This window comes from Astatotilapia calliptera, chromosome 1 (genome assembly GCF_900246225.1).
Source record: "Astatotilapia calliptera chromosome 1, fAstCal1.2, whole genome shotgun sequence".
NCBI classification, from domain to species: domain Eukaryota; kingdom Metazoa; phylum Chordata; class Actinopteri; order Cichliformes; family Cichlidae; genus Astatotilapia; species Astatotilapia calliptera.
Genome location: NC_039302.1, coordinates 17,028,842 through 17,055,267, shown reverse-complemented (window position 1 = coordinate 17,055,267; position 26,426 = coordinate 17,028,842). Strand labels below are relative to the sequence as shown.

Below are 26,426 nucleotides of genomic sequence, written 5' to 3'. Positions count from 1 at the left end.
TCTCCACGGTTCTAGCAGGCGTTGTCTCTATGTTATCTGCTGTTTCTGCGTGGCTGTCTGCAGCCTTGGTGTTTGTGACTTTGCTCGCCTCTCTGTTCCTGATAGCCACCTGCGGATTAGTGTTTTAGTCTGTTGTCAACACGTCAGCCTTATTTCTAAGTTACAGAATGCTTCTTCTCCTTTTTTTTTTTTTTTTTTTTTCTGGTTTGGGAGAATAGATGCAACTCTACATTTTCACTTAAGGCATTTTTAGATAATTTCTAGTTCTTCAAACAATTCATGGATCTCACACATTTCAAACTTTCAAGTTAGGGTTGTTTCCCATTTATACAAATATATATATATTTAACTTTGCATTGCTCACAGCTCATAGCTCACAGCTCTAAACCTAGGCATTTTTCAATCATATGCCTAATCACTATGTGTCACTGTGATTCTCAAGTATTGTCACAAGTTCGTTTAAATTCGTTTCCAAAACCAACAAAATAATCAAACAAAAACAAAAAACATAAACGTGTCAGGACACAAAAGAAAAAAGAAAAATGCTGCCACCCGAACAAGGCAGAAGTCTGCATTTGTTGGCTTGTAATAGCATGCAGCTTGTAACATGGTAGACTAATGTGCCTGTGTTAATTCAGCTCCATATTATTGTGTGAAGTTGCACTGGGTTGGGAGTGGTTTTGTGTGTGTCACATTTTTGGTGAGCCAATGGCTGGAATGGGGTTGGACTAATTAGAGGCAGGTGTACTTGATTGCACTGATACACTGGTCTTCTTATAGCCCACACTACAAACACTGCTGTGTTGTTTTGTCTCTCTGTGCAGGCCAGGGCCTATTATATGCCACAGCCTAAAGGCAGCAGAGTTGCAGAGGCTTGAGTGACCACTGACTATATGCTTGCAGGGTGGTGGGTCTCCAAGGACAACTTCTAACCCTGTTAAAGGCAACATGTGGAGTGCAACTGGGCTGTGTGGCATAGCTGGCTCTGGCCTTGGGACTGTGTGTTTTTATACAATTCTTAAGTGGGACAGTGGACTGTTTTATCTTTTATCTCTTGCTATATCTTTTGTCAATAAATTATCTTTTAGAATTTTATTGACTGACATCTTTTTGCCCATGACTGAAACGGTTGGTCAGACCTAGAGTCTTTCTTTGGGTGTGTTACAGCAGCTTCTGCTCTAAAAGAAACAAATAAATAAAAAGAAAAGAAAATGTGTAACATGCTCATCAGCTTAGCAGTGTCTACATATTTAATTCAGCTTCTCAATCCTGTAGTTGTAGCTGTTGTCTACAGGGTTTTGCTTATTGGTTGTTATTATAGGTGTGCTCTATATCTCAGCAATGTGTCATTCTAGGATGATAGGTTTCAAGCTGGTCAAGTGCCTCTATGCACTTCATTAGTTTAGTTATTCTCTGTATTGTCTTCATCTCACATGTCATTACACTGAGTTTCAGCAAACCTTAAGCTTGATGCAGACTACTGCTTAACAATTATCCACCTCACATCATAACCGATTAAGGTGCCTCTTCATATTAATATTATGTCATTGTTAATATTATCCTCTTTGTCTTATATAACAGCAATAGCATATTATAATATTTTATCAGTGTGTACCACTATACTACTACTGAGCCAATTTGTTAGTTAGGATCATCTTATTCAGCAAACAGATAATTTTGAATTCATCCAATCTGCGGTCACATTTGTTCTCTCTGTTGCATGGCGGACCAGGCAGTTCTATTATAATATATTATTTATATTTTATTTTGTATCCATCAAGGGCTTCAGATGACCTGCAGAATCATCCTTTTCCCAAGGTGGAGACAGTTACCTTTTCACACACTGTCCTTGGCTGAACAGTGACACAGTCTTAATATACCTTATTTATTTTATTAAAATATTTTCGTGTGAATTATTTGCTTTATATTCATTTTATACATTGTGGGCATGGTCATCATGCCAACTGTGTTTCATTGATAATATCACTTTACAGGTTGTTATCCTTGCTATTATTAATTTCAAATACTCTAAAGATAATTTCTACTGTAACTTTCCCTTTGTTTATCTTTATTTCGTACTTTTTATATTTATATCTACTCAGTGGGGTCTGTTTTCAACCCTTTTAAACTACCTCAAACTACTTTGATCTCTAGTTTTCACTTAATAAGGGATTATTATGTTCTTCCTGATATGGGTGTTGCTGCACATGCGGCTGCAGGAATGAGTGATGGTTTACTAAAAGGATTGTGGACACTGCACAGTGTCTTGTCTTCTGGTTTTACTAAACTGGCAGTTGGATTCTGTTCTTCTGACTGTTTATATTTTGTTTTCTTAAATCTCTCTCTGTTTTTGTCCGGCGTCTGGACTTTTCTTTTCTCACCACTGCTCGTCAGCAGGAATGAGTTTTAATTTCACTTGCTTGATTACCCATCTTATTTATGTATTTACTTATTTTTGTTTAAGTAATATATACACGATACAGCTGCTATCACCTTCGCTGGTATTAGAGACGAGAGTGGTTGCTCACACGCCCTTCTATTTTCGGACTATTTCCAAAAGCGGTGTGAACTTTACGAGACGGAACTCGACCGTTCTCTCAACTCACCAGCACGTCAGTGAACAGCAGTAAAAGAAAAAACACAGGAGGAGCAGCTCAGTCTCTTATTGGACCGTGAAAATTCAGCTTGCTCCGTTAATTAAAACAATACACACATATACATTCACATTCACACTTATTCGCGCGATCGGAACCCTTATCATAAGGGGAGCTGCCAGTCTTTCTGTAGACGAGCTACTTATTCCCTTGACCCAGCTGGGGGAGCTACCCAGAGCTCCAAACCTAACCCACAGAAGTGGGGAGCTTCCAGTCGACGAGCTCCAAGCTACCAGCCGACGAGCTACTTTAAACCCACAGAGGTGGGGAGCTTCCAGTCGCGACGAGCTACTTTCGCTATTTTAAATTCCCTGAATTTAAAATACGCTTTTACGCAAGATTGTGTCAGTGTGTCTGTATCTACCTGGTCGGTGTCGCCGGGTCTGGTCCACCTCGATCGGGCCCCACCACCGTGGGTCGCTTTCTAAGACGTTGGCCAAGACCCGAATTTAACGCTCTTGGTCTTTTTCCACACACCTGGTGAGTGGGCTGTCGACAGGCGAACAACGTGGACTGGTCACGGAGATGGGACACGATGGAGGTGATCCGGCTGTCGAAGGACCAAGAAATGTTGGGGGAAAACTCTGTAAAAGACCCAGGAGAAATAAAGACACAATGAGACAAAGTTACTTTCTTTATCAAACGTGTACACGGGTGAGCTGCTAAGAACAACTCACACCATGCACAGTGGCTTGGTAATTTTTATAGGCACAGAGCACAGAGACAGTGAGAACAGGATAACAAATAATAAACAGATAAAATAAAACAACTCCATATATGGTGCTAGTCTCGTCAGCAGAGAGCTAGGGAAGATAAAACAATCTAAAACAATATGTCCCAGAAACAAGATGTGTTTGCTGGGAAAGTCTAAAAAGATAATTCTAAACTAATCTAACCATAGGCAGAGGGCAGACAAAAGGCATCTTTGTACATTTAAAAGAAGGTAAAGAAACATAGAATCATTTTTCCTGTAACATGGATGGAGGGCAGGGGGGCGCTGATGATCCTTTCTGCTGCCCGTACAGTCCACTGCAGTCTGCTCCTGTCCTGTTTAGTGGCTGCTCCATACCAGACTGTGATGGAGGAGCACAGGACAGACTCAATGACCGCAGTGTAGAACTGGATCAGCAGCTCCTGTGGAAGACTGTACTTCCCCAGTTGTCTCAGGAAGTACATCCTCTGCTGGGTCTTTTTGAGGATGGAGTTGATGTTGGTCTCCCACTTCAGGTCCTGGGAGATGGTTGTACCCAGGAACTTGAAGATCTTCACAGTCGACACAGGGCTGTCTGATATGGTGAGGGGGAGCAGAGTTGAGGGATGTCTCCTGAAGTCCACTGTCATCTCTACAGTCTTAAGAGTGTTCAGCTCCAGATTGTGCTGACTGCACCAGAGTACCAGCCGCTCAACTTCCTGCCGGTATGCAGACTCATCACCATCTTGAATGAGGCCAATGACAGTGGTGTCATCTGCAAACTTTAGGAGTTTGACAGCAGAGTTATTGGAGGTGCAGTCGTTAGTGTAGAGGGAGAACAGTAGTGGTGAGAGGACACATCCTTGAGGGGCACCAATACTGAGGGACCGGGTTTCAGAGGTGATCTCCCCCAGCCTCACTTGTTGCTTTCTGTCTGTCAGGAAGCTGGTGATCCACTGACAGGTAGCTGGTGACACGCTGAGCTGGGAGAGTTTGGAGAAAAGAAGTTCAGGCACAATGGTGTTAAAAGCTGAACTAAAGTCCACAAACAGGACCCTGGCATAAGTTCCCGGGCGGTCAAGGTGTTGCAGGATGTAATGCAGCCCCATGTTCACTGCATCATCCACTGACCTGTTTGCCCGGTAGGCAAACTGCAGAGGGTCCAGCTGGTGGCCTGTAATGTCTTTCAGATGGGCTAACACCAGTCGTTCAAAGGATTTCATGACCACAGACGTCAAGGCGACAGGTCTGTAGTCATCCAGTCCTGTGATGGTGGGTTTCTTGGGAACAGGGATGATGGTGGAGCGTTTGAAGCAGGAGGGAACTTCACACAGCTCCAGGGATCTGTTGAAGATGCGAGTAAAGATGGGAGCCAGCTGTTCAGCACAGGTTTTGAGGCAGGAGGGTGAGACGCCATCTGGTCCGGGGGCTTTCCTGGGCTTCTGTTTCTGGAATAGTCGGCTCACATCCTGAGTGTGTATTCTTAGTTTCAGGGAGGAGGAAAGGGGGGTGAGAGGTGTGGTGGAGGTCGTTGAGTCTGGGATGGAGAGGGTGGTGGTGGTCGTTGAGTCTGGATTGGGGAGGGTGGGGGTGGTCGTTGAGTCTTGATTGGGGAGGGGCAGGGTGAAGGGGGGAGAGGTGGAAGGTGTGTTGGGGGTCAATGTCTGAAGCAATGTCCCTGGGGAGGGGAGGGTGGGGCGTGGGAGTCTGTCCGTCTCAAACCTGCAATAGAAAGTGTTTAACTCGTTGGCCAGGTCTTTGTTTGCTTCAATAGTGGGTGGGGGGCGTCTGTAGCTGGTGATTTCCTGCAGGCCCCTCCACACTGATGCAGGGTCGTTGGCTGAGAGCCGTTCTTCCAGCTTCTGGGAGTAGATCCTTTTAGCTGCTTTGATCTCCTTGGTCAGTGTGTTCCTGGCTTGCTTGTACAGGACCCTGTCACCACTTCTGTAGGCGTCCTCCTTGGCCTTGCGAAGATGTTGGAGTTTAGGAGTGAACCATGGTTTATTGTTGTTGTATGTGCAAAAGGTCTTTGTTGGCACACACACGTCTTCACAGAAACTGATGTATGATGTCACAGTGTCTGTGAGCTCATCTAGGTTCTCAGATGCAGCTTCAAAAACAGTCCAATCAGTGCAGTCGAAACAGTCCTGCAGTTCCTGCTTTGCTGTGTTAGTCCACTTCTTCACAGTTTTGACTACAGGCTTGGCACGTTTGAGTTTTTGCCTATAAACTGGAATAAGATGGACCATGCAGTGATCAGAATGTCCCAAAGCTGCCCGGGGCACAGAGCGATAGGCATCTTTTAGAGTGGTGTAGCAGTGATCCAGTATGATGTTGTCCCTGGTGGGGCAGACTATATGCTGTCTGTATTTAGGGAGTTCGTGGTTTAGGTTTGCTCTGTTAAAATCCCCAAGAATAATTGTAAAGGAATCCGGGAATTTCCTCTCCAGGGTAGTAATCTGGTCAGCCAGCTCGCACAGTGCGTTGTTCGCGTTGGCCTGTGGAGGGATGTAAACTCCGACCAGCATGAAGGAAGAAAACTCCCGCGGTGAATAAAAAGGTTTACAGTTGATGAGAAAACTTTCCAAGTGTGGGCTGCAGTGTTTCTGTAACACTGTGACATCAGTACACCAACCTTCATTAATGTAGAAGCAGACTCCACCGCCCTTTGTTTTCCCTGAGAGCTCTGTTTCGCGGTCCGCCCGGTGAAGTTGGAAGCCCGGCAGATTTAAGACAGCGTCTGGGACTCGCTCACTGAGCCAGGTTTCAGTGAAGCAGAGGGCAGCAGAGCGTGCAAAGTCCTTGTTAGTCCGGTTTAAGAGCAGTAATTCGTCGACTTTGTTTGGAAGAGAGCGGAGATTCGCGAGGTGAATGGAGGGGAGTGCCGTGCGGAATCCTCACCGACATTCAAAAAAAAACCAACAACAAATCAGTGACCAATATAGCCACCTTTCTTTGCAAGGACACTCAAAAGCCTGCCATCCATGGATTCTGTCAGTGTTTTGATCTGTTCACCATCAACATTGCGTGCAGCAGCAACCACAGCCTCCCAGACACTGTTCAGAGAGGTGTACTGTTTTCCCTCCTTGTAAATCTCACATTTGATGATGGACCACAGGTTCTCAATGGGGTTCAGATCAGGTGAACAAGGAGGCCATGTCATTAGTTTTTCTTCTTTTATACCCTTTCTTGCCAGCCACGCTGTGGAGTACTTGGACGCGTGTGATGGAGCATTGTCCTGCATGAAAATCATGTTTTTCTTGAAGGATGCAGACTTCTTCCTGTACCACTGCTTGAAGAAGGTGTCTTCCAGAAACTGGCAGTAGGACTGGGAGTTGAGCTTGACTCCATCCTCAACCCGAAAAGGCCCCACAAGCTCATCTTTAATGATACCAGCCCAAACCAGTACTCCACCTCCACCTTGCTGGCGTCTGAGTCAGACTGGAGCTATCTGCCCTTTACCAATCCAGCCACGGGCCCATCCATCTGGCCCATCAAGACTCACTCTCATTTCATCAGTCCATAAAACCTTAGAAAAACCAGTCTTGAGATATTTCTTGGCCCAGTCTTGACGTTTCAGCTTGTGTGTCTTGTTCAGTGGTGGTCGTCTTTCAGCCTTTCTTGCACTGAACATAAGTTCCCTGCAATTTCTGAAGAATATTACAGTAAATCTGGCTGAAACTTGGCCCAGACGTACAGCAGGTTTCCCGGAGGAGGGATGTGTTGAAAGTTGAACCTCAACTACTCAGGATGATTTTTAATGAATTTCTGAAATTTCCATAATTGTAGTGTATTGGCTATATTGAATTGCATATAAATGTCCATTAATTTCTGAGTAATTTTACAGTGAATCTGGCTGAAACTTGGCACACAGGTACAGTAGGTGTCCCAGAGGGGGGGTGTGTTGAAAGTTGGACATCAACTACTCAGGATGATTTTTAATGAATTTTTGAAAATTGACATAATTATAGTGTATTGGCTGTATTGCATTGAATACAAGTACCCTTTAATTTCTGAGGAATTCTACAGTAAATCTGGCTGAAACTTGGCACACAGGTACAGTTGGTGTCCCAGAGAAGGAATCTGTTGAAAGTTGGACATCAACTACTCAGGATGATTTTTAATGAATTTTTGAAAAATGACATAATTCTATTGTACTGACTGTATTAGATTGAATAAATGTCTCCATTAATTTCTGAGGAATTCTACAGTAAATCTGGATTAAAATTGGCACACAGGTACAGTAGGTGTCCTAGAGGAGGGATGTGTTGAAAGTTGGACATCAACTACTCAGGATGATTTTTAATGAATTTTTGAAAATTGACACAATTGTAGTGTATTGGCTGTATTAGATTGAATAAATGTTTCCATTAATTTCTGAGGAAATCTACAGTAAATCTGGATGAAACTTGGCACACAGGTACAGTAGGTGTCCTAGAGGAGGGATGTGTTGAAAGTTGGACATCAACTACTCAGGATGATTTTTAATGAATTTTTGAAAAATGACATAATTCTATTGTACTGACTGTATTAGATTGAATAAATGTTTCCATTAATTTCTGAGGAATTCTACAGTAAATCTGGATGAAACTTGGCACACAGGTACAGTAGGTGTCCCAGAGGGGGGATGTGTTGAAAGTTGGACATCAACTACTCAGGATGATTTTTAATGAATTTTTGAAAATTGACATAATTATAGTGTATTGGCTGTATTGCATTGAATACAAGTACCCTTTAATTTCTGAGGAATTCTACAGTAAATCTGGATGAAACTTGGCACACAGGTACAGTAGGTGTCCCAGAGAAGGAATCTGTTGAAAGTTGGACATCAACTACTCAGGATGATTTTTAATGAATTTTTGAAAATTGACACAATTGTAGTGCATTGGCTGTATTGCATTGAATACAAGTACCCTTTAATTTCTGAGGAATTCTACAGTAAATCTGGGTGAAACCTGGCACACAGGTACAGTAGGTGTCCCAGAGGGGGGATGTGTTGAAAGTTGGACCTCAACTACTCAGGATGATTTTTAATGAATTTCTGACATTTCCATAATTGTATTGACTGTATCGGGCTGCTACATTGTAATTTGTGCGCGCGCGGGTATAGTCTTTCAATCGGCACATAAAGCGAAAAGGCGCTACCGTAAAGACTGGTGTAAAAGCGCAAGGAAATTTATGCGGCGGATAGGAGGCGGCTGGCTTGACCGCGGCTCACAAATGACGGCTCACTTTACCGCGGTGGATGGTCTGGATATACCAAATATAACGTCTCACAACACTCCAGCTCACATGTTAGTCTGCTCCAAGCATTCCCACAAAGGTCAGAGTTTTGTAGTAGTTAATACGTCATTTTTCTTAATATAATTGGTGATATAGGTTACAAGCAAGTCTGGCGCTGAACAGAAATTGTTGCGCTATGCTCCTTTGTTTATTGTGTTTATTGTGCATAAATAGTGAATTGTCCTGACACAATATTGCGTTTCGCTTCTGTTATTACCATGGTACATTGACAAAAATATATACTTTTATTCACAGGATAAAACAGTTGTTTTGTATCACTAATTGTCCAGTGCGATTACAGCATACAATATTATTGTCACTGCTACATTTCTGTAATGCTAACAGAAATTATTTCCACTACTAATTAATTACCGTTGAGCTCAAAGGTTATGGTAATAAACGGTTAACGAATGTGTATCTATGAGACGATTCGTGAGACTGGTAAACTTACCTTTGTTCGTACGATGGTCTTTCGTTCTACACGGTGCATTTCAAGGTCCTGTACCCATCTGTCGGTAAACTGTACCTGGGCTTGTTGCAGTGACCTGAAGTTACTAAACTTCATGAGTGTATGCACTCATTCCAAGAACCGTATAATTATAAATATGAGCGTGGTGAAAGTTGGGCAGCACGCTAACGTCTTTTGTCCACTCTGTGTGCTCGTAAGGGTCTAACCCTTTCACTCCTTTGATTTTTTCCTCGTATCTTTTCTTTGTCCTTTCGTCGAGTCTGTCTTTGTACGGACCGGCATTGTTCTCCTTTTATTTTTGTACATTCCTTTTTGTGCGTCAAAGAAAAAACAAGAAGGCATTGGAACCGGAGAATGAACGTTTTGCGGTGCTGCAAATGCTTGCATTTGATGCGGTACTTGGATTGTTTTGCCACGCGTTCCCGGCATGCAATGCGCGAAAATCACGTGATCGCTAAACAAGGGAGAGGGTGCATCCGGCCTCCTCGGCTGTAATTGGTCCAGCCCAGAGTCGATCATGACCAATTGGCCAATCCAACACCTTTCATTATATATACCCTTCCTAAAAAAATCCAAAAAATCGCCAGCGGCCCACCGGGCAAATGCCCGGTATGCCCGATGGCCGGTCCAGCTATGGTGCTCAATTGGATTGAGATCTAGTGTCTGTGGAGGGTTTCTTAGTGCAGTGAGCTCATTGTCATGCTCAAGAAACCAGTTTGAGATTATTTCAGCTTTGTGACATAGTGCATTACACTGTGGTCATAATGGGATGAACATGACACATCAACAACAATACTCAGGTAGGCGTGTGTAAAACAATGCTTAGCTGGTACTAACCTGCCCAAAGTGTGCTACGGAAATATATCTATCACACCATTACACCACCACCAGCAGCCTGAACTTTGAACACAGTGAACCAACAATCGTTTTTGTGTTTCCATGCTTTTTAAGCCAAATTGTGACCCTCCAATCTGTTTGTCCAATTTTGGATGACCCAGTGTGAAATTTAGCCTCGGTTTTCTGTTCCTAGCTGACAAGAGTTGTTTTCTGCTCCTGTTGCCCATTTTTTCCACACACTTTGAGCCGCTTAGTACCATGTGAGCATCATTTAAACACCACAGTCTGACTGAGTACTGTTGCTCATTACATCCATCCCATTATGACCACAGTGTACAATCTTCTGATGGCAGTTTCCAGTAGGAGGAGTTCACCAGCTCTCAATCCAGTAGAACACCAGTGAGATGTGGTAAAACTGGAGAGTCGCGTTATGGATGTGCAGCTAACAAATCTGCATCAACTGTGTGATGCTATCACGTCAGTATAGACCAAAATCTGTGAGGAATTAAGAATTAAGGCAGTTCTGAAGGCAAAAGGGGACCAAACCAGTACTAGCAAGCTATACCTAATAAAGTGACCTGTGAGTGTATAAATTATTACTGTAATTTGACTCCCAAAATCAAGGCTGACAATAGCTGCTGTTGTTTGCTTGCTGGTTTCAGCACTTTGTTCTCATTGTACTTCTAGATGTTTCCAGTGTGCTTTCTTTTCTAACTGAGATTATGAACATTATGCCTTGCTGGATATGCTATGCATGGATACTCTAGGTGTGAAGAGAGTGCCTACAGTGATGTGATTGTCATTTTTCACTGTGATTATTTTTTTTGTTAATGATATTCTAAGTCAGATAATCTGCCTGAACTATATTTTTGCATAGCTCTACATTTGTAATGCTTTTGCTGAATTCCTGTAGGGAGGTCACTGGGGTTGGCGTTGAGCCACAGCCCCCTGTGTCTCTTATTGGGACTGCTGATGCTGCTGACCGTCCTGCTCTGCCCTGACACATGACCTCGTTCACCCCAGCCGAATCAGGAGACCCCCTCATCCACATGATGATTGTCTTTCTGCGCAATGCTGTATTTCTTTGAAATAAACAGCATTTAAAGCTTTCCGTACTCTTTTTACCAACACTGTAATTGATCTTGCATAACTATTACTTTACCATCAACATTTAGCACTGAAAGAACAAAGTTAACAGTTTGAGAGAGTAGGAGCTGTTTGTTTTAATCAGCAAGTCTATCTAATACCCACAGATCCTAGACTATTTATTTATTTTTGTACAAACCTATCTAAACACTGTCCCATATATATCCTTCTCAGGGATGCCATACCTAGAAATAATACTTAAAAATGATAAAGGTTAGAATATAATTGTTGTGCAGTTATTATGAGAGAAATCTGTTGTACAAAGTTATTTATTTTTGGGGAACTATAGGTTTATGTGAGTAATAGTGATAACACTTTCTATATATCTATCTATTTTGAGTTATCTTGATTACAAAACAATACTTAGTAGGGCCTGATTGTATTAGTATTGATCAACTTTGATCTGTTGTTGCTGTGAGTTTTGTACTGTTGTGCACAATTGGTGGTGTGATTAAAATGAATCTAAATGATCAATAAACTGAACCAATCTACCTCTGATTGACTCTTTTTATTGCTTTATTGCTTGTTAACAGAGCTGAGTCTTACCCACAGTTCTGTTCACCATTCAAAAAGCATTTGACACTAGAGATGACAGATTACTAAAGATAAAACCGGAGATAACGGTATCAACGGGATGGCACATTGGTTAAATAGCTACCACATTGATAGATACCACTGTGTGCAAATAAATAATAACTCCGGTTTCATTGTGAGGTTCAACAAGGAGGGCTCTAAACTGTTTATACCGTAGAAAAAGTTTGGAATAGCTTCTGAATACAGTTGAAATTAGCAATAAATCAGATCAAAACAAAGCTTATCATATTTAGTAACAGACAAATAAGGAATGAAGTCAAAATCATGATCACTGATGATGAAACAGAAAGAGTGTATGAAACTAGATTTTTTGCAATAGGTAATTGGATATTAATCACATTTGCAAGGGTCGTATAAAGAATTCCTTTTCTTCTTTCAGTTGCTTCATTTAGGGGTCGTACATCACTCTTATTTTTAAAAATGGGTGCTAGTACAATTCTTCTCCATCCCCTAGGCATCCTCTCACACTCTAATCTGGTCCACTGCCCCCTCTCCTGGATGTCTCCTCCACAGTTATGTCATCTGGACCAACTGCCTTTTCACTCTTCATCCTATTTATAGTTTTCCTTGCTTCCTCTTTACTAATCCTCTGCACTTCCTCATTCACTGTCCTCCATCTATCCTCAACTTTCTCTCATTTTCGTCATTCATGAGCTCCTCAAAGTAGCCTTTCCACTTTCTCAGCAAACTTTATTCATTACTACATTTCCATCTCTATCTCAATCACCCTAACCTGCTGCACATCCTTTCCAGCTCAACCTTGCTCCTTCAAAAATATTATTTATTTTAATATATCGCTGAGGAATTATTGATCACCATTTCCATTTCAATTCCCATCAATATCATACATCTGAGGCACTGCGCTTTCTCCACAAGAATGATTAAAAACTATTTTTAATGTATATACTTTATTATACTCCCTTATGAGATTCAGTTAAAATTAAGGCTTATTATTAATTATTTTTCTTCGATTAAAATAATATGTAGTGTATCCAAATGTATCCAAAAGAGATTAAGAATAGGTTTTGACTCTTTATGTAAGAATTATGTAAAATGTACTTTTAACACATTTATTTTACAATGCTCGACTTAAAAATGTGTGGAACTTGGCTTCAGCTAGCTTGTAGCGTCTCATGTTTACAATTGAAATAAATAAAGGCGTGATGAGATTAGTTATATCGGGGTCGTTGTGCTGAAAGTGCTCCGTGGACATTAGATAAGGCCGGAGTGCCGCCCAGAAGGTGGGAGCTGTTTCTGAACGTGGCCAACGGGCTGCTGCACTGACTGTACAGCGAGCCTGTCAAACACAAGCAACACAGCCAACATGGCGGACTGGGGTGAGAAACTAAGTTGGGAAGGATGGCTATCTGTACAACATTTACTTGTCGCACTCGGTGTTTTAAGGGCCTAATACACCTCTCATTGTTAACTCCGGGTGTCAGATGTGGACTGACCTAACGACTCTCATGTTGTTGTTTTTACAGACGCTGACAACTTCGAGCCGGAGGAACCGATTAAAAAGGCGGCAGCGCTGGACAAATGGGAAGGCGAGGACGAAGATGAAGATGTTAAGGTACAATATCGTGACGAACACTCGGTACAGTCTGAGCCGCTTTTTAAAATCGGCCACCGGTTGTTTGCGAGCTGTTAGCTGACCGAGAAAGCGATAGGATGTAATGCCACGCTTCGTCGTGGTTTCTCGTCGCCTGTCAGTCCGAACCTCCGAACCCCTGTTAGCTTTATGCTAACTCATGTGGCTCCAACAGGCAGCCTCTGGAAACTCTAGCTCAGCTAACGGTATGCTGGTATTCGAGTTTCAGTCATTCAAACGTATTGTTAACAAACTGAATAATGGCGTGCCAGTTCATACTTATGGGTTTAATCAAATTTTGGACGTTAGTAGTGTTTTCTACTTCTCTTGGTGTCATGAATTTTGATAGCGGTGCTTGAAGCAAATCTCTCACCGGACGGGCCACTTGAGCTAGCTAGTCTGCTAGCTCTCGTGTATTGTTGCGTCTGTAAATAAGCTTTAATGTTGGGTAACCTCAGTATTGAGTGATTTGGTCATGTGTTCCTAATATACAGGTCCATCCCATTATTACACAGATTTAGTTACATTAAACGATTATTGGAGATTAGCATAATTATGTCTACTCTGGCAAACCCACAGCTTGAGTCACGTTGAGTATGAGGCGGCGTTAGCGTGCTAACCAACTTTAGCCCCATTCAGATGAAATCATCCATTGGGTTGATGACTCAACTCAGCCAAGAACTAGGCCTGGAACTTTCCGACTTTACAGCAGGCAGTAGGAAGCCGCTGTTCAGCTGATACCGTAATACAGGTGGCTGCTACGTGAAAGCTGGCACGGTCTCTGTCCAGAAGCCTCAGATAATTGATCCTGTGGAAAGTGCTGGCAGAGGCCTCTTCAGTTCTCCCGTTTTCTGTCGCATATGGCGTCCAGACTGAAGAGCCTGGTGGTTTTATGTCCACTGTAGTACAAAATGGTCATTGTTTAGGAAGAAGGGTTAAGATTTTTGTGGAAATAAGACAATAGCACAAAGTTAATTTTTACTCAAGATAATTACATTTATTCCCAGGCGACTTTCATCCTGCTGCTGCTGTTGTTGTTGTTCATAACCTGCTGGAAATGCAACAGGCCGGTTGTCAAATGTTTATTGTGTAGTAATTCACAGTTTAAAGTATTGGATATTTCAGTTAGAAATTAGTGTCTTCTTGGATAGGATTACATTTATTTGTAGTGACACTTAAGGTGGATCTTAATATAAGACAGCAATCTACAGGATCACAACCCAAGTGATGTCTGAAGAGTCATCACCTATAAATTAATAATTTATAGGTGAACGGGCGGGGAAGAGGGATGGTGATAAGGGGCAAAAACCAACAAAACAAACAGACAAATGCATATATCAATCACCTGGATCACCTGTTGAGAAAGAAAAAAGAGAAAACAAGTAAAGAAAAAGAGAGCAATATAATAAACGACATCATCACAATGATCTATGTGAATATAACAGTAAGTACTAAATATTATACATTATTGTGCAGCACGTAAGATCGACAGCGCACAGTGTGCTTTGAGGTAGCAGCCAAAAAGGATAAAATTAATAAATTAACACTGATGTCATAACTCGTAACTCATTGTCATGAATTACAGAATCTTAAGCTTTAATGTTGTTATATTTTTTTGATTCTTAACCACTGTTTAATATATACAAGTTCTGCATTATCACACAGTATTAAGCACTCACTGTGTGCATGTGGTACTTTAAGTTGACTGTAGACTGTACTATTTTTATTCTTTATCCTGGTACTGTAACACAGTTATTACCCTTGTTGGATCAGTAACATTGATCGATCCAGCTTATATACATCTGCACCAGTGTAATCAGGACTAGAATAATTTGAACAAGAGGTAGAACAAAAGTTATTCATCTTCAGAAAATGAAGTGGCAGCTGTTGCATGTCGATAACTGATCATTTTAGTTTTAAAAAGTTTAGATTTTTTGTTATTTTAAAATAAAAATTCTGACTGATTGCAGCCTTTGAACTAACTTACATTCGTAAAGTTGTCTAACTCTGTAGGTGTTAAGATGTTGCTCAGAAAAAAATTGTTATTGTTTGTTTTTTTGTTTTGTTTATTTTTTGTTATATTGTACATCTTTGGCTATATATTTATAACTTCTAGCATAGATATTAATAAAAAGGCAACAATTACACACATTACGTTCTGTGTTCACAGGACAACTGGGACGATGATGAAGAAGATGAAGAGAAAAAAACAGATGTGAAGAAACCAGGTTTGTACTCCAGTACCGCTTGCCTTTCACTAATGGATTATACTTGATTACTGAATGATTTTATGTTTCTTATGTCATTATTTTAATTTGCAGAACCAAAGGTTTCTGAAAAGAAAAAGCTTAGTGAAAAGATAAAAGAGAAAGAAAACCGGATGAAGAAGAAACAACAGGAGGCAGTGGAACAGCAAGAAGTAAGTCCCACTTTCTCATCTGTAAACCTTCTGACTCTATGCTCGTTTATCTCTAATAATATCTTAACTCTTACATTTTTATTTACAGGAAGACGAGCTCACTCTTGAAGAACAGCTGGCAGAAAAATTAAGAGTGAAGAAATTACAGGAAGACGCAGACTTGGAGCTAGCAAAAGATGCTTTTGGTAAGACCGGATCAGGTGTAGAAACTTTTTTTTTATCAAGAATATGAGGTCTTCCACAAAATCAGGTTGTATAACTGATGCAATACATTTAGTTTGCAATACATTAGTCGCTGTTGCTTGTAGTTAACATTTAACTAAGACTTAAAAGGCTTAAATACTTGTTTGGGTTTTACATTTTACACAGATGTCCCAGTAATCCTGCTGTAGATGCCACATACTATACCTCACCTCCAAAGGAACAATGCACCATTCTATTATCTGTAAAATGTTTAGAGTGGACTCTAAAAGCTGAAGCTTTAAGTAAGATCTTTACACATGCTTTGGGAAAGCTGTGATTTGAGGAAAATATGTGTTTTGTGGTCCTGATGCTGTAGACTCTGTGTTTTTTAAACTGCCGCATGTCTAACAAAAGTATATACTACAGATATGGGATTTTTGAGACCTGATATTGTTCATCTTGTTGTGATTAATGTATGTAATGGTGACCTTTAAATATTTTTCAGGTGTTGGCAGCACTTCAAACAGTGTCACTGGAATTGATGCCATGTGTCCATCTTCCAAAGAAGACTTCACAGAGTTTGAAAAAATGCTAAAAGAAAAGATAACCCAGTTTGAAAAATCTGTGCATTATTCAAGTTTCTTGGAGTCATTGTTTCGGGAACTTTGTATTTCATGTAAGTCTTTTTTTCCTGCTTTTACTGAACATTTTTTATTACACTTGTCTTAAATTAAAAATGCACTGGGCTTGTCCAATAACTACTTATTTTTCTTCCTCTTACAGTGGAAGTAGAGGACTTGAAGAAAATCAGTAATTCCCTGTCAGTCCTACTTAGTGAAAAACAGAAACAAGAAAAAGTAAGTGACTGCATGCTTGCATTTATTAAGTTAATTAAGTTTCTATTCAGCAGGGGGTGCTACTCACCCAATACTTACTCGATGTCCAATCATAAAAAGTAAACTCTGGCAAAAGTTTGTAGTTATATAGTCGTTTTCAAATATATATGTATTTAGTTTAAGTCGCTTTTATTTGCCTTCTACAGCAAAACAAAGGAAAAAAGAAGAAGAAGGGGGTCTTAGCTGGAGGTGGTTTGAAAGCACAGCTCAAAGATGACCTTGACTATGCAGCGTTTGATGGAGGCTACGCCCAAGACTATGAGGACTTCATGTGACACTGGCTTCATCACTACTGCCCTTTCCCCTTCTCCCGACTGTCAGAAATGCAGCTGTACCTTCTCATGCTGTCCAGTGCCATCCTGGAAAATCTGAACTGTGTCTTGCCCCCTTCATTTTGCTTCAGTGACCAGAGGGACTATACCAGGGAGCATCCAGTCTCGCCACTCACGGTTTTTTTCTTCTTCTTCTTCTTCTTTTCTCCTTCCATGCAAATGGAATTGCCTTTTCTCTCTCATTCAGCCTCAACTCACAAACAAATCACGCGGAATCTGTTGCTCGACCCAGCTACAACGGAGAATACTACCATAACTGCTGTTATCTGAGTTTTGCAGGGCTTGTTTTTTGTTTTGTTTTTTTTTTTGTTTCTTTTTAAATTAAATGTTGCTCCTGTCAAAATGTCAGATACAGTATTGCAGTTATAAGTCTAGTGACATAGAAACACATGGTTCTATGCAAATCCTTTAAACAGAATGTCATGTATATATTATAGGTCTCACTTACCTGTGGATGATTTTCTTACAGGCAAGTGTATATAGTATCTATAACTTCAGTTGCCAAATGCAGACAATTATTCAGTCCATTATTCATCTTTATTTCTGGAAAGGTTGACTGACGCAATATGAACGTAGTAGTTGTAAGCTTGCAGAGAGCACACAACATTCACTGTAAGATAAAAGGGATAGAGAAGTATAATAAATGTGACTTTAAAACCTCACAGCCATTCTCTTGATATCTCTGGAATATCCTTGAAAATATGGAGCAAACAGTACTTAGTTTTTTTTGTTTTTGTTTGTTTTGTTTTTTGTGCATGACAGAAAATTACTAATTGATTTCTACTAATGCAAAAAAAGTATGGATCAGGCAAGTGGATTAACTTGCTACAACTGGTCTCCTAATTGTTGCTTCTGCAGGCTTGTATCAAGTGTGATGAGGAGCGGGGGCTTATGGGCTTCACCCCACCATGTCTTCATATGGGCTACAGTTGGCTGAAAGGAGAGTTTTTCTCCTGTCTTTTTTTTTTTTTTTTTCTTTTTAAGCAGTTGACCAGTTTAAATGTTACATGGACAATTGGATACATACAATGTGGAAGATACAGCATCTGCAGTGTTTTATAAGCATCTAATTTAATAAATCACTGGTCAAAAAAAAATTTGTTTTTGTCCTTGTTTATAGTACAGTTGGAAAGATGATAATACTTGTGTAATAAATACTCTATTTACATTTTCAAGTAAATATTTGCCACAGTAATGTAAAGTGAGAGGAAGAAACATTACATATTCCTTGAGATGAAGATGCAAGAAATTAGCATAACAGTTTAGTTACTCTTCAAGTGGGGATGGGGGATATTTATGGATGTATAAACAAAAACATGTTAACACCATCTGGTTTCATTTTAGCAAGTCATCGTCTGGTCTTCATGATGTTCCTAGGTCTCCTCTTGTCTAGTTTCTGGCTTTTGTACGTTTTCCCTCAGGGTTTCTGGTGCTACGTCTACGACTGCTGCGTGGTGCGTTTGCCCTCTGCCGGCGCCGGTTCTGCCTGCTTTCCCCTCTCACGATGTTTGTTCCTACTGTCTGACCTTGAGAGCGCTGCATTGTTTGAAAGACGTTCTGGCGTGTAACCTCACGGTCTCCACAAATAAACGTTAGCGCTATGCCCTCATTGGTTTTCATGACCCGAGATGTGCCGTCAGAAGTACCGTCAAAGCAGCGGCCAAGTGCAATTTCTTTGGCTGTGCGGGGATCCTGGTCTGTCACCGTATAAATTCCGTAGTTATGGCCCAGAGGGTCAAGAGGCGCCAGCATGGTGAACTCATTGGTGTCATTGTTGACAGCTAGGGGCAGGTGGTTGACTAAATACTCCTGAAGCATTGAGTTGACATGATCTCTCTTGCAGCTTCCTTGTGGGATCACCTTCACCAGTGTACGATCTACACGTTCCTGATCGTACAGCATCCCACTGCACTTGAATTCCAGACACACTGCTGAAACAGATGTCTGGTCCATGTCGCGAATGCTGCGAGTGTCTCGAAGGCCGTACAACTGGCCTACGGTCTTGGGATGGGTACCGCCCATGTTGTGGGACCGCACATTGATCTCATGCGGGCTGTTGATTTTGACCTTGATGTAGCAGGCCCGGTATTCCATAGGCTTGGGCCACCAACTTAGGTAATCCTCCGTCCAGCTCATGGGGTCATCTTCATTAAAGGGCACTGTGTTGTAATCGTAGCGATCTCCTTCGACTCTTGAGAACCGGAAGTGTGCTGCACTAAATGGGGCCTCCTCACATTCTTTCAAGTTCTCAAATGGGTACACTGGTCCGTTACCTTCCTCGGCTGTGTTGGGGCTTGGTTTTGCTACATTGATGCTGAATGCTGTCTTCTTCACTCTGGGGTCCTCGTGGTCAGATCGCATGTAGTTTAGTTTACCAAGGTAAGGCTGAGGCACTCCAATGAGGTTGGGATTGAATTTGGGAGCAGACGGGACAGCCTCCAGTTCCTCTCCACCGAGGTTGGCCATGATATAGGCGGTATAGGCGTCAGCTTTCTGTTCATCGCAGAAAGCAGGAAGACAAGCTCCATTGGGACCAGTGACCACACTATCAAATCGGCCCCAGGCACGGGGATTGGTGGAGTAGCCAGCTTTGGGCTCCATATTTATGAGACTGATCACAACTCCTTCCACCTGCTCGCTGGGCATGAACCGTTCACTGCGGAAAGCCCGAACTTTCACATAACACCTACGGTTCTCTGGGACATCCAAGTTAAACAGTCGCCTTTCTCTGATCTCCATGTTACCAATCAAAAATGTTCTCTCCTCCCTTTTGCCTCTTTTCTTCTTCTCCACCTGCAGACTCCCCTCCTCCTCCCACAGACCAGTTTCAGGGTTCAGTGACCACAGCTTCATGGTGTTGAGGTGCTCTGACATCTGAACCTGAGTAGAGTCCAGTGAAACCTTTACTTCACCTGCATTCAGTGGCTCATTGTTTTCTTCACCTCTAAAGTCAACTGAAAACATGCCATAGGTCCTCAGTGGCATGGTATCACCTTCATCTCCGATAAAATTTAGATCACTTTGAGCTGCGGCAGCTGTGGAGATGTCTCTGGGGTCGAGAAATGTTACACTAGCACTGACGTTACCCGTGAAGACTTCGCCATTTTCCTTGTAGAAGGAATAGGGAGGAATCTGGATTTGAACCATTGGCTCCTGACTCTCTACCTCCCCAAGCTCAAGAGTATTGGTTTCTGTGGAGCTGATTGTCACAGGGGCTTTTTTTCTGAGAAGTTTTATCTCATGGTAAACAGCCCCACCTTTGGTGTTAAATGGAAGCACTTTTGTGGTGTTGACAAATTTCTGCATGTTGTCCATGAAGGTTAATACTAGCCTCTCTGTATCTTGGGGGATTTGGATAGAGAAGGTTCCTTTGTAGCCTGTACGACTAATTCTGACTCCATTCATAAAAATATGACCAAACCGCATTGGTTCTCCATTGTCTGCAGCAATGGCCCTACCATGCACAATGGCCTTAGTGTCCACACATTTCTGGCAGCCACACTTGGTCACCACCATGGTGGGCAGTTGGTAGCCCTGACATGTTAGCTGTCTTTCCTCCATTTTTGCCACACCGCAGCAATAAGCCACTTTGTCTTTGCACCTGATACCATTGTCGAGCTGTTCAGCACATGTACTTGGGGGACACTTGCCCACATCGTAGTAGAATGAGTTGGTACTGTTTTGGAAGCAGTCGTGTGGAAGGCGGATGAGGTGGGATTCAGGTTTAGGGTTGCATGAATGCTCATCTCTGCCTGTGTTTAGATGAAGAAATTAAAATGATTTAGTTTGCGTATACTAAAATTCTCACTTCTGTGTATTCAGCACGTGTTTTCACTTAATTAATACTGCACCTAAGATCCTGAGAGTAGCTGTTTTAGTCTTAATGGCTCCAGTTGGACCACTTGCTCTGCAGTAGTATTCTCCAGACTGCTCTGGATGCAGATCTCTTATGACCAAGGTGCTTTCTGACTCCTTCTCCATGAGAGTGTTATTGTGAAACCTGTTGGTTGACAAAACAAATGAAATAATTAAATAGGAGTTCAACATGTCTACTATCTAAAATTCCAATATAATTAGTCCTACCATTGGTATGCATCCGGCTGTGGCGTTCCTGCAACTTTGCAGCAGAAGGCAGCACTTTGTCCTGCCCTCCTGACCTTGCTTTCAGGATTGCTCAACACATGAAGTTTCTCTAAAAAACAGAAATAAAATATTACCTCTACATGTTAAACAGATTGTACTTTAGTAAATATGCAGGTCAGAATTATTCTTTCATATTTGGATCCACAAGTAATTCTATAGACATCTACCGGCTCTTTTTAGCTGGACGCTGAGGACAGAGGTACGCTCACTGCTCTTGGGCACAACAACATCAAGGGGGGCATGGCCCTTGAGCCTGACAGTCAGGGTTGTGTTGCCATCAGGGCAGATATTGGGTATGCGGAAATGTCCATTGTGGTCTGTAAGGGTAAGGAATTTGCCAGAGCGAAGGATGGCGGCCCCTTTGGCGACAAGACCACCAGCGCTGCGTACAGAACCCAACATTGTGTGTTCTTCACACATGCATTCACAGTCAGAGTTTGCTTGCCCCATCACACACTGCAGGGAACAAGCTAAGGAGTAACATAAAAACAAGAAAAAGTTTATTAGTAACAAATTTGTAATTGCATATATGTGCTATGTTATTATCTGTGTAGCCTAATTAAGCCTTTTTTTCACCTGTCTTTGGGCACTCAGGTCCATTACATGCTTTCCCATCTAATTTTGGCCCACTGCACAGCAGCGAGTCAGATTGACAATTTCGATGGCGAAGTTGCACCCCCACTTGGCCACAGAGGGCAGGACATGGGCTCCAGTCTGACCATGGTCCCCAGGTTCCCTGAATGTTAATACTGTTATGTGCTGGGGGAAAGAAAAAAAAAAATAGAAGTACTCTGAAAAGTAATTTTACTTAGATTATGAAAAAAAAAATTTAACAAACAAAAAAAAAATAGATCTTTTTTACTGCACAGAGGCAAACAGAAAAAAAATGTTCATGGCCAAACCTTTTGGACATAGGAAACGGACTGCATAGTTGGAGCAGTTGAGCTGGGGACCTTGCTCTTCATTCAGGCACCAGAAGCCCACAGTCGGGTCTGCATGGACCGTCTCCCCAGTTTCACGCGCTGGGATCCATTCAGTGGTTCTGGCTTCGATTGCCTTTGGAGTTTCGCATACACGGGTACGGTAATAGAAACGAATGGCATCCAGCTGTTCATAATCTCCACGGCCTCCAGGATGATCAACATTGAACCATGTCGACCACTGATAGTTATCTATGTGCAAAGAGAGTGCGGAAATAAATATGGTCCTAATAGCACCTCATTGTTACAGTCTTCAACATATCTCATAAAACTTAAGACGATAGAAAGAACACTTTATATCAGTCAGAAAATTTATTGGATTTTTAAGAAACAAAAGTTACCTTCTGTTTGGTAGACAGCAGAACTAGACTCTTTGCCACTTTGTCTCCATGATCCTGCAAAGGACATATCACAAACATTTGATTAGCTCATGTCACGTTTGTCATGGCGATGTAATGTTCCATATTGACAGAAGATGGCGCTAAACATATTTGAAAAACTTGAGCTTTTACGCATTAAATCTAGCTTTACAGACATAGAGTTACATCTATGTCAGTTTTTGAGAGCAGGGCTCAGTAGTGTCAATTTGCCTTTATACATGTAATGTTTCATTTCCACTTAAGTGGAAAACTGAAGTTTAAGTTAAAACTTAATTATTAACTGAATTAAAATGTATTTAAAAAATTAAAAACTTTATTAAACAGCCCATAAGAACGGGAAAGAAAGATTATTTAAGTGAGTTTGAGTGTGGATGTTGGTGCCAGAGTAAGAGACCATGCAGTGATTTTTACTGCAGAATCAGTTTTGTGTTCAGTACAGTGCCTGTTGAAATACTAAACATCACAGACATTTGAGCAGTGGTTTTGGCCAGAGATTTCTCCACATTCTGTCAATGTTCTTACAGACTCCAGATGAAACACCCAAATTCTTTGTAATTTTATGTTGAGAAACGTTATTCTGAACATGCAGTCTTTCACAGAGTTGTCAAGCCTTCCGGCCCCCCATCTTTAGTTGTGAAAGACTCTGCCTCTAGTTTTTTTTTTTTTTAGTACCCAATCACTGACCAGTTGCAGTTTAAACTACACACCACATGTTTTTAGCATTACTGAACTTGGCAGTCACATCCTTTTATCAAGCATTTCGCTTTCATCAATGTTTTTTTCCCGCACAAAACTTTGAAAAACGTTTACGATTTGATACATTGTCATCAATCATGCTAATCAAATGGTTTGCAAATCACTGCACTCTATACTCTTTACACGGCATTACGATGCGCGAATGCGTGCTGGCTGTGATGCTTTGTAACTTTTCTTTAATCATCTTTTTACTCAAATGATGACAAAAGGAGCTTTTTGTGAGAGACCCACCTTGAGCTGTAACAACAGTGGCTGCAGTGATTCCCAAGAAAATGAACAGACACCTCAGCGACATTTTCACACTCTTCTGCCACGTTTGACACTTGAACTTTCACCCCTGGTATGTGTGCTTCTCACAAGGAACTTCAGTGGAGAAAAAAGTGTTTCATGTTAGCAGCGTTTGATAAAACCATCCAAATTTTAAAATATGTATTGACACTCAAACTGACTTATTGCATTAGCTGCCAAAAGTAATAAAATAATAGTTCATGTTTAGATTGAAAATTTGTCCTTAAGTATATTCACCATTATACATTTGATCTTTTTAGCTTTTGGGATGAAACCCCCCCCCCCCCCCCCCCCCCCCCCAAAACATGGCTGGACAGAGCCCCCCTTCCCCCTCAGATTACACATCTGTGTTAGTCATCAGTATTTGTCAGGGGAACACTCAAACATTTGTGCATCCACTGTTGAAACACTGGCCTCACCGTCCAAATCTCCACACAGAAGGTTCAGATTAGCACACTTTAAAAATTGTACACTGCAGACTAATTTGTCACCTTTGCTTGTAAGATGAAAGAACAGAGAAAGTGTTAATGAAACAACACGTTAGTTAGGCTTGAGATGGATGGGTTGAAGGAAATGAAGAAAAAAAGACTAATAGTAAAACTCGTATCAGCAAGACTAACCCGGAATAAGGCCACAGGTAAGACACCTGATTCCAGTCACAAATGGCACTAGTTAAATTCCAAGCTCTGGAATTTGAATAAACCCTCCACTTTCTGTAACATAATCAACCAACATCGGCCATAAGTACAGCTGCTCACTTTGATGTAGTGTTGCCACATCTCTGTGCAGTCTCAGCAGTTAGTAACAGACTTGTGACACATGAATTTGTGTAGCCCAGTAAACTGATTTTTACTTACCTTTCTCTGTTCTGAGCTTAGTTTTTGTTTCTCTCTTAGAATGTCCTTCTTTTCTCTCCCGTTATACTTCTGTTTCACATTTCTTTCCTCCTCTTCAGTTCTTCCCTCCTCTGGTTCAACACACACTCCTTCATGTCTCCTTTATACCTCTTCCCTCTTTGCCTCAGCCAACACCCCCTCCCCTCCCTCTGTGGCAGCGTGCCACAGTATCTTTGCACTAATATCTTTATAATTCATCACATTTCTTATAAAAGCCATGACGCACAACAGCTATTATATAGTCTTACATATATAAGATGGGAAATTCAACACATGCTGGTGTTAATAAAATCGATCCCCGTGCCCAAGATCAGTGCTGTCAGGGTCAATCTGGGCATTTGTCCTCTGCTCTGCTCTCAGTCTGCATGCTTCCTTCTTAAGCTGGAAGAGCTGGGGATTCAGATATTCCACATCAACTTTATAATCTTGTGATAGGCACAAGAAATAAAAAAAAAAAGCATTTGTAGCAATTAGAAATTCAGATTTTGACCATTCGAAGAAGACAAAATCTTCAGTTATACTTTTTTCTTTCTTTTTACTCTCAGATGTGAAGCAGATTTGAGCGAATTAATTGTTTGCATGTGCATTTATCTCCATTTTGTTGTGTAATCAGTGAGCAACATCTGTGCAGTGCCCCTGGACCAGCTGCTAGATCAAGGACACAGTGAGAGGAGAATTATGCCCGAAAGTTTTTGGTGGCAGAGGAAACCAAATGAAACCTAAACAGGTGCTGTCAAATGCAGGCTTGGATTACTTGTCTGTATGGATTGCGTACTACTAACTGAAGATTTGGTTATTTTGTACAAGATGATAATAATAACATTTAGAAATGCACATTGTTTAAAAAACGTCTTATGACTCAGCAACCAAACAGCTGCTTATAGACACACGTACCCAGGAAGCAGCAACATTTTACCATTCATTTATTTCCTGACCTAGTGAAAGTACAGTCTGGGGGCCCGATTTTGGTCTCTACAAAGTCCTGAGGGACAAGTCTAGCTCTTTAACTGCTAAATGCTCCACTATGTTCACCAGATAGCTGCTACCTTTGTCTGGTGTTTGGTATTTAGAGCTTTTCCAGACAAAAGAGAAAACAGCTGCAGGTTGAAACAACAAAAAAGCTCTGCAGAGATGAGCTAGAGATAACGCTGAATTGTTATCTCCAGCTCATCTCTGCTGCGTAAATCTATGTTATTAAAAACATAGATTTACGCAAGTGTTTTTTTTTCCCCTCAGTGATGTTAAACCAGACAAAGAGGCACAGAGTCACAGAGCGAGCTAGAGGAGCAAAGTCTGTCATGTCTGTTAGAAATCCTGTAAAATTGTCAGTATCTGTTGTTTTTCCACAGAACATTTATTAGCTGACGTCTTTTTGTCAATTACAAGGCAAAGAACAACCTGCAGCGGAAGAATTTAACCGGGTCCTGCACCACAGGCCTCAGGCCAGGTAAAAGGACAAATGCCAGTGGCAAAGTTTGGTCAACTGCTTATTACATAAAACACATACAGTCGCATGTCTGTGAGCACAGGGTTCTCCGGAGGTGAAAAACCCAACACAATCAGGTTCAACAACCTTGAAGCTTCATGTTTAGTTTCCACCAATTACTGACTTTCCTTTGCAGAGGTGCTTTGGTTTGGGGAGAGAAAATAAGCGTCAGTGTGGTCAAGTTTGGAGGCAGATAAAGGGCCAAAGCAATGCTCTGCCTTTGTTTATGTGTAGAAAAGGCACTCATGGAAAAATAGCGTATTCATCGACACGGTCGAGTGAGCGTGAAAATCTGAAATTGATGTAACGAGGCTGTATTTGCAATACTTTTCACTAAAACAAATTTATACTCTGGTTAAGCGTAATAAATATCAATCACATATTCGCCAGAAACTTAGACAC

General features: G+C 41.4%; 3 protein-coding genes across 4 annotated transcripts in view; 2 read left to right on the top strand and 1 right to left on the bottom strand.

Moving 5' to 3' along the window:
* The window catches only part of strc1 (stereocilin 1), a 48,779-nt gene extending 37,201 nt beyond the window's left edge, over positions 1-11,578 (top strand). Inside the window, exon 26 of the mRNA XM_026166692.1 lies at positions 10,848-11,578. Coding sequence (XP_026022477.1) covers positions 10,848-10,942 — 95 coding nt within the window. The 3' untranslated portion in view covers positions 10,943-11,578. The remainder of the gene's footprint in view (positions 1-10,847) is intronic.
* A 1,296-nt stretch (positions 11,579-12,874) lies between these two features.
* On the top strand, positions 12,875-17,757 carry eif3jb (eukaryotic translation initiation factor 3, subunit Jb). Its single transcript, XM_026166679.1, has 8 exons — positions 12,875-13,011; positions 13,159-13,247; positions 15,436-15,493; positions 15,587-15,684; positions 15,773-15,869; positions 16,373-16,543; positions 16,651-16,724; positions 16,910-17,757. Exons 1-8 carry the CDS (start codon positions 12,999-13,001, stop codon positions 17,036-17,038), a joined length of 729 nt encoding a protein of 242 aa, XP_026022464.1. The 5' UTR covers positions 12,875-12,998; the 3' UTR covers positions 17,039-17,757.
* A 435-nt stretch (positions 17,758-18,192) lies between these two features.
* On the bottom strand, positions 18,193-24,791 carry cilp (cartilage intermediate layer protein, nucleotide pyrophosphohydrolase). 2 transcript variants are annotated; one of them, XM_026166656.1, is made up of 9 exons: positions 24,500-24,791; positions 23,586-23,717; positions 22,560-22,613; positions 22,141-22,410; positions 21,815-21,997; positions 21,406-21,708; positions 21,179-21,287; positions 20,947-21,095; positions 18,193-20,847 (listed from the first exon to the last, which is right to left on the bottom strand). In XM_026166656.1, exons 2-9 carry the CDS (start codon positions 23,647-23,649, stop codon positions 18,485-18,487), a joined length of 3,495 nt encoding a protein of 1,164 aa, XP_026022441.1. In that variant the 5' UTR covers positions 23,650-23,717; positions 24,500-24,791; the 3' UTR covers positions 18,193-18,484. The 2 variants fall into 2 exon arrangements, with proteins under 2 accessions (XP_026022441.1, XP_026022452.1); XM_026166667.1 differs by lacking the exon at positions 24,500-24,791 and adding an exon at positions 24,263-24,481.
* Between the last annotated feature and the right edge of the window lie 1,635 nt (positions 24,792-26,426).

Excerpts from the sequence above, each read along its gene's own strand:
- eif3jb (XM_026166679.1), top strand. Across the intron at positions 15,870-16,372 it reads GCTAGCAAAAGATGCTTTTG|GTGTTGGCAGCACTTCAAAC; the intron begins GTAAGACCGGAT and ends AATATTTTTCAG. Across the intron at positions 16,544-16,650 it reads TCGGGAACTTTGTATTTCAT|TGGAAGTAGAGGACTTGAAG; the intron begins GTAAGTCTTTTT and ends TTCCTCTTACAG.
- cilp (XM_026166656.1), bottom strand. The coding sequence starts at position 23,649 with ATGTCGCTGAGGTGTCTGTTCATTTTCTTGGGAATCACTGCAGCCACT. Across the intron at positions 21,709-21,814 it reads ACCTGAGTGCCCAAAGACAG|CTTGTTCCCTGCAGTGTGTG; the intron begins GTGAAAAAAAGG and ends GTTACTCCTTAG. Across the intron at positions 21,288-21,405 it reads CGTCCAGCTAAAAAGAGCCG|AGAAACTTCATGTGTTGAGC; the intron begins GTAGATGTCTAT and ends TCTGTTTTTTAG.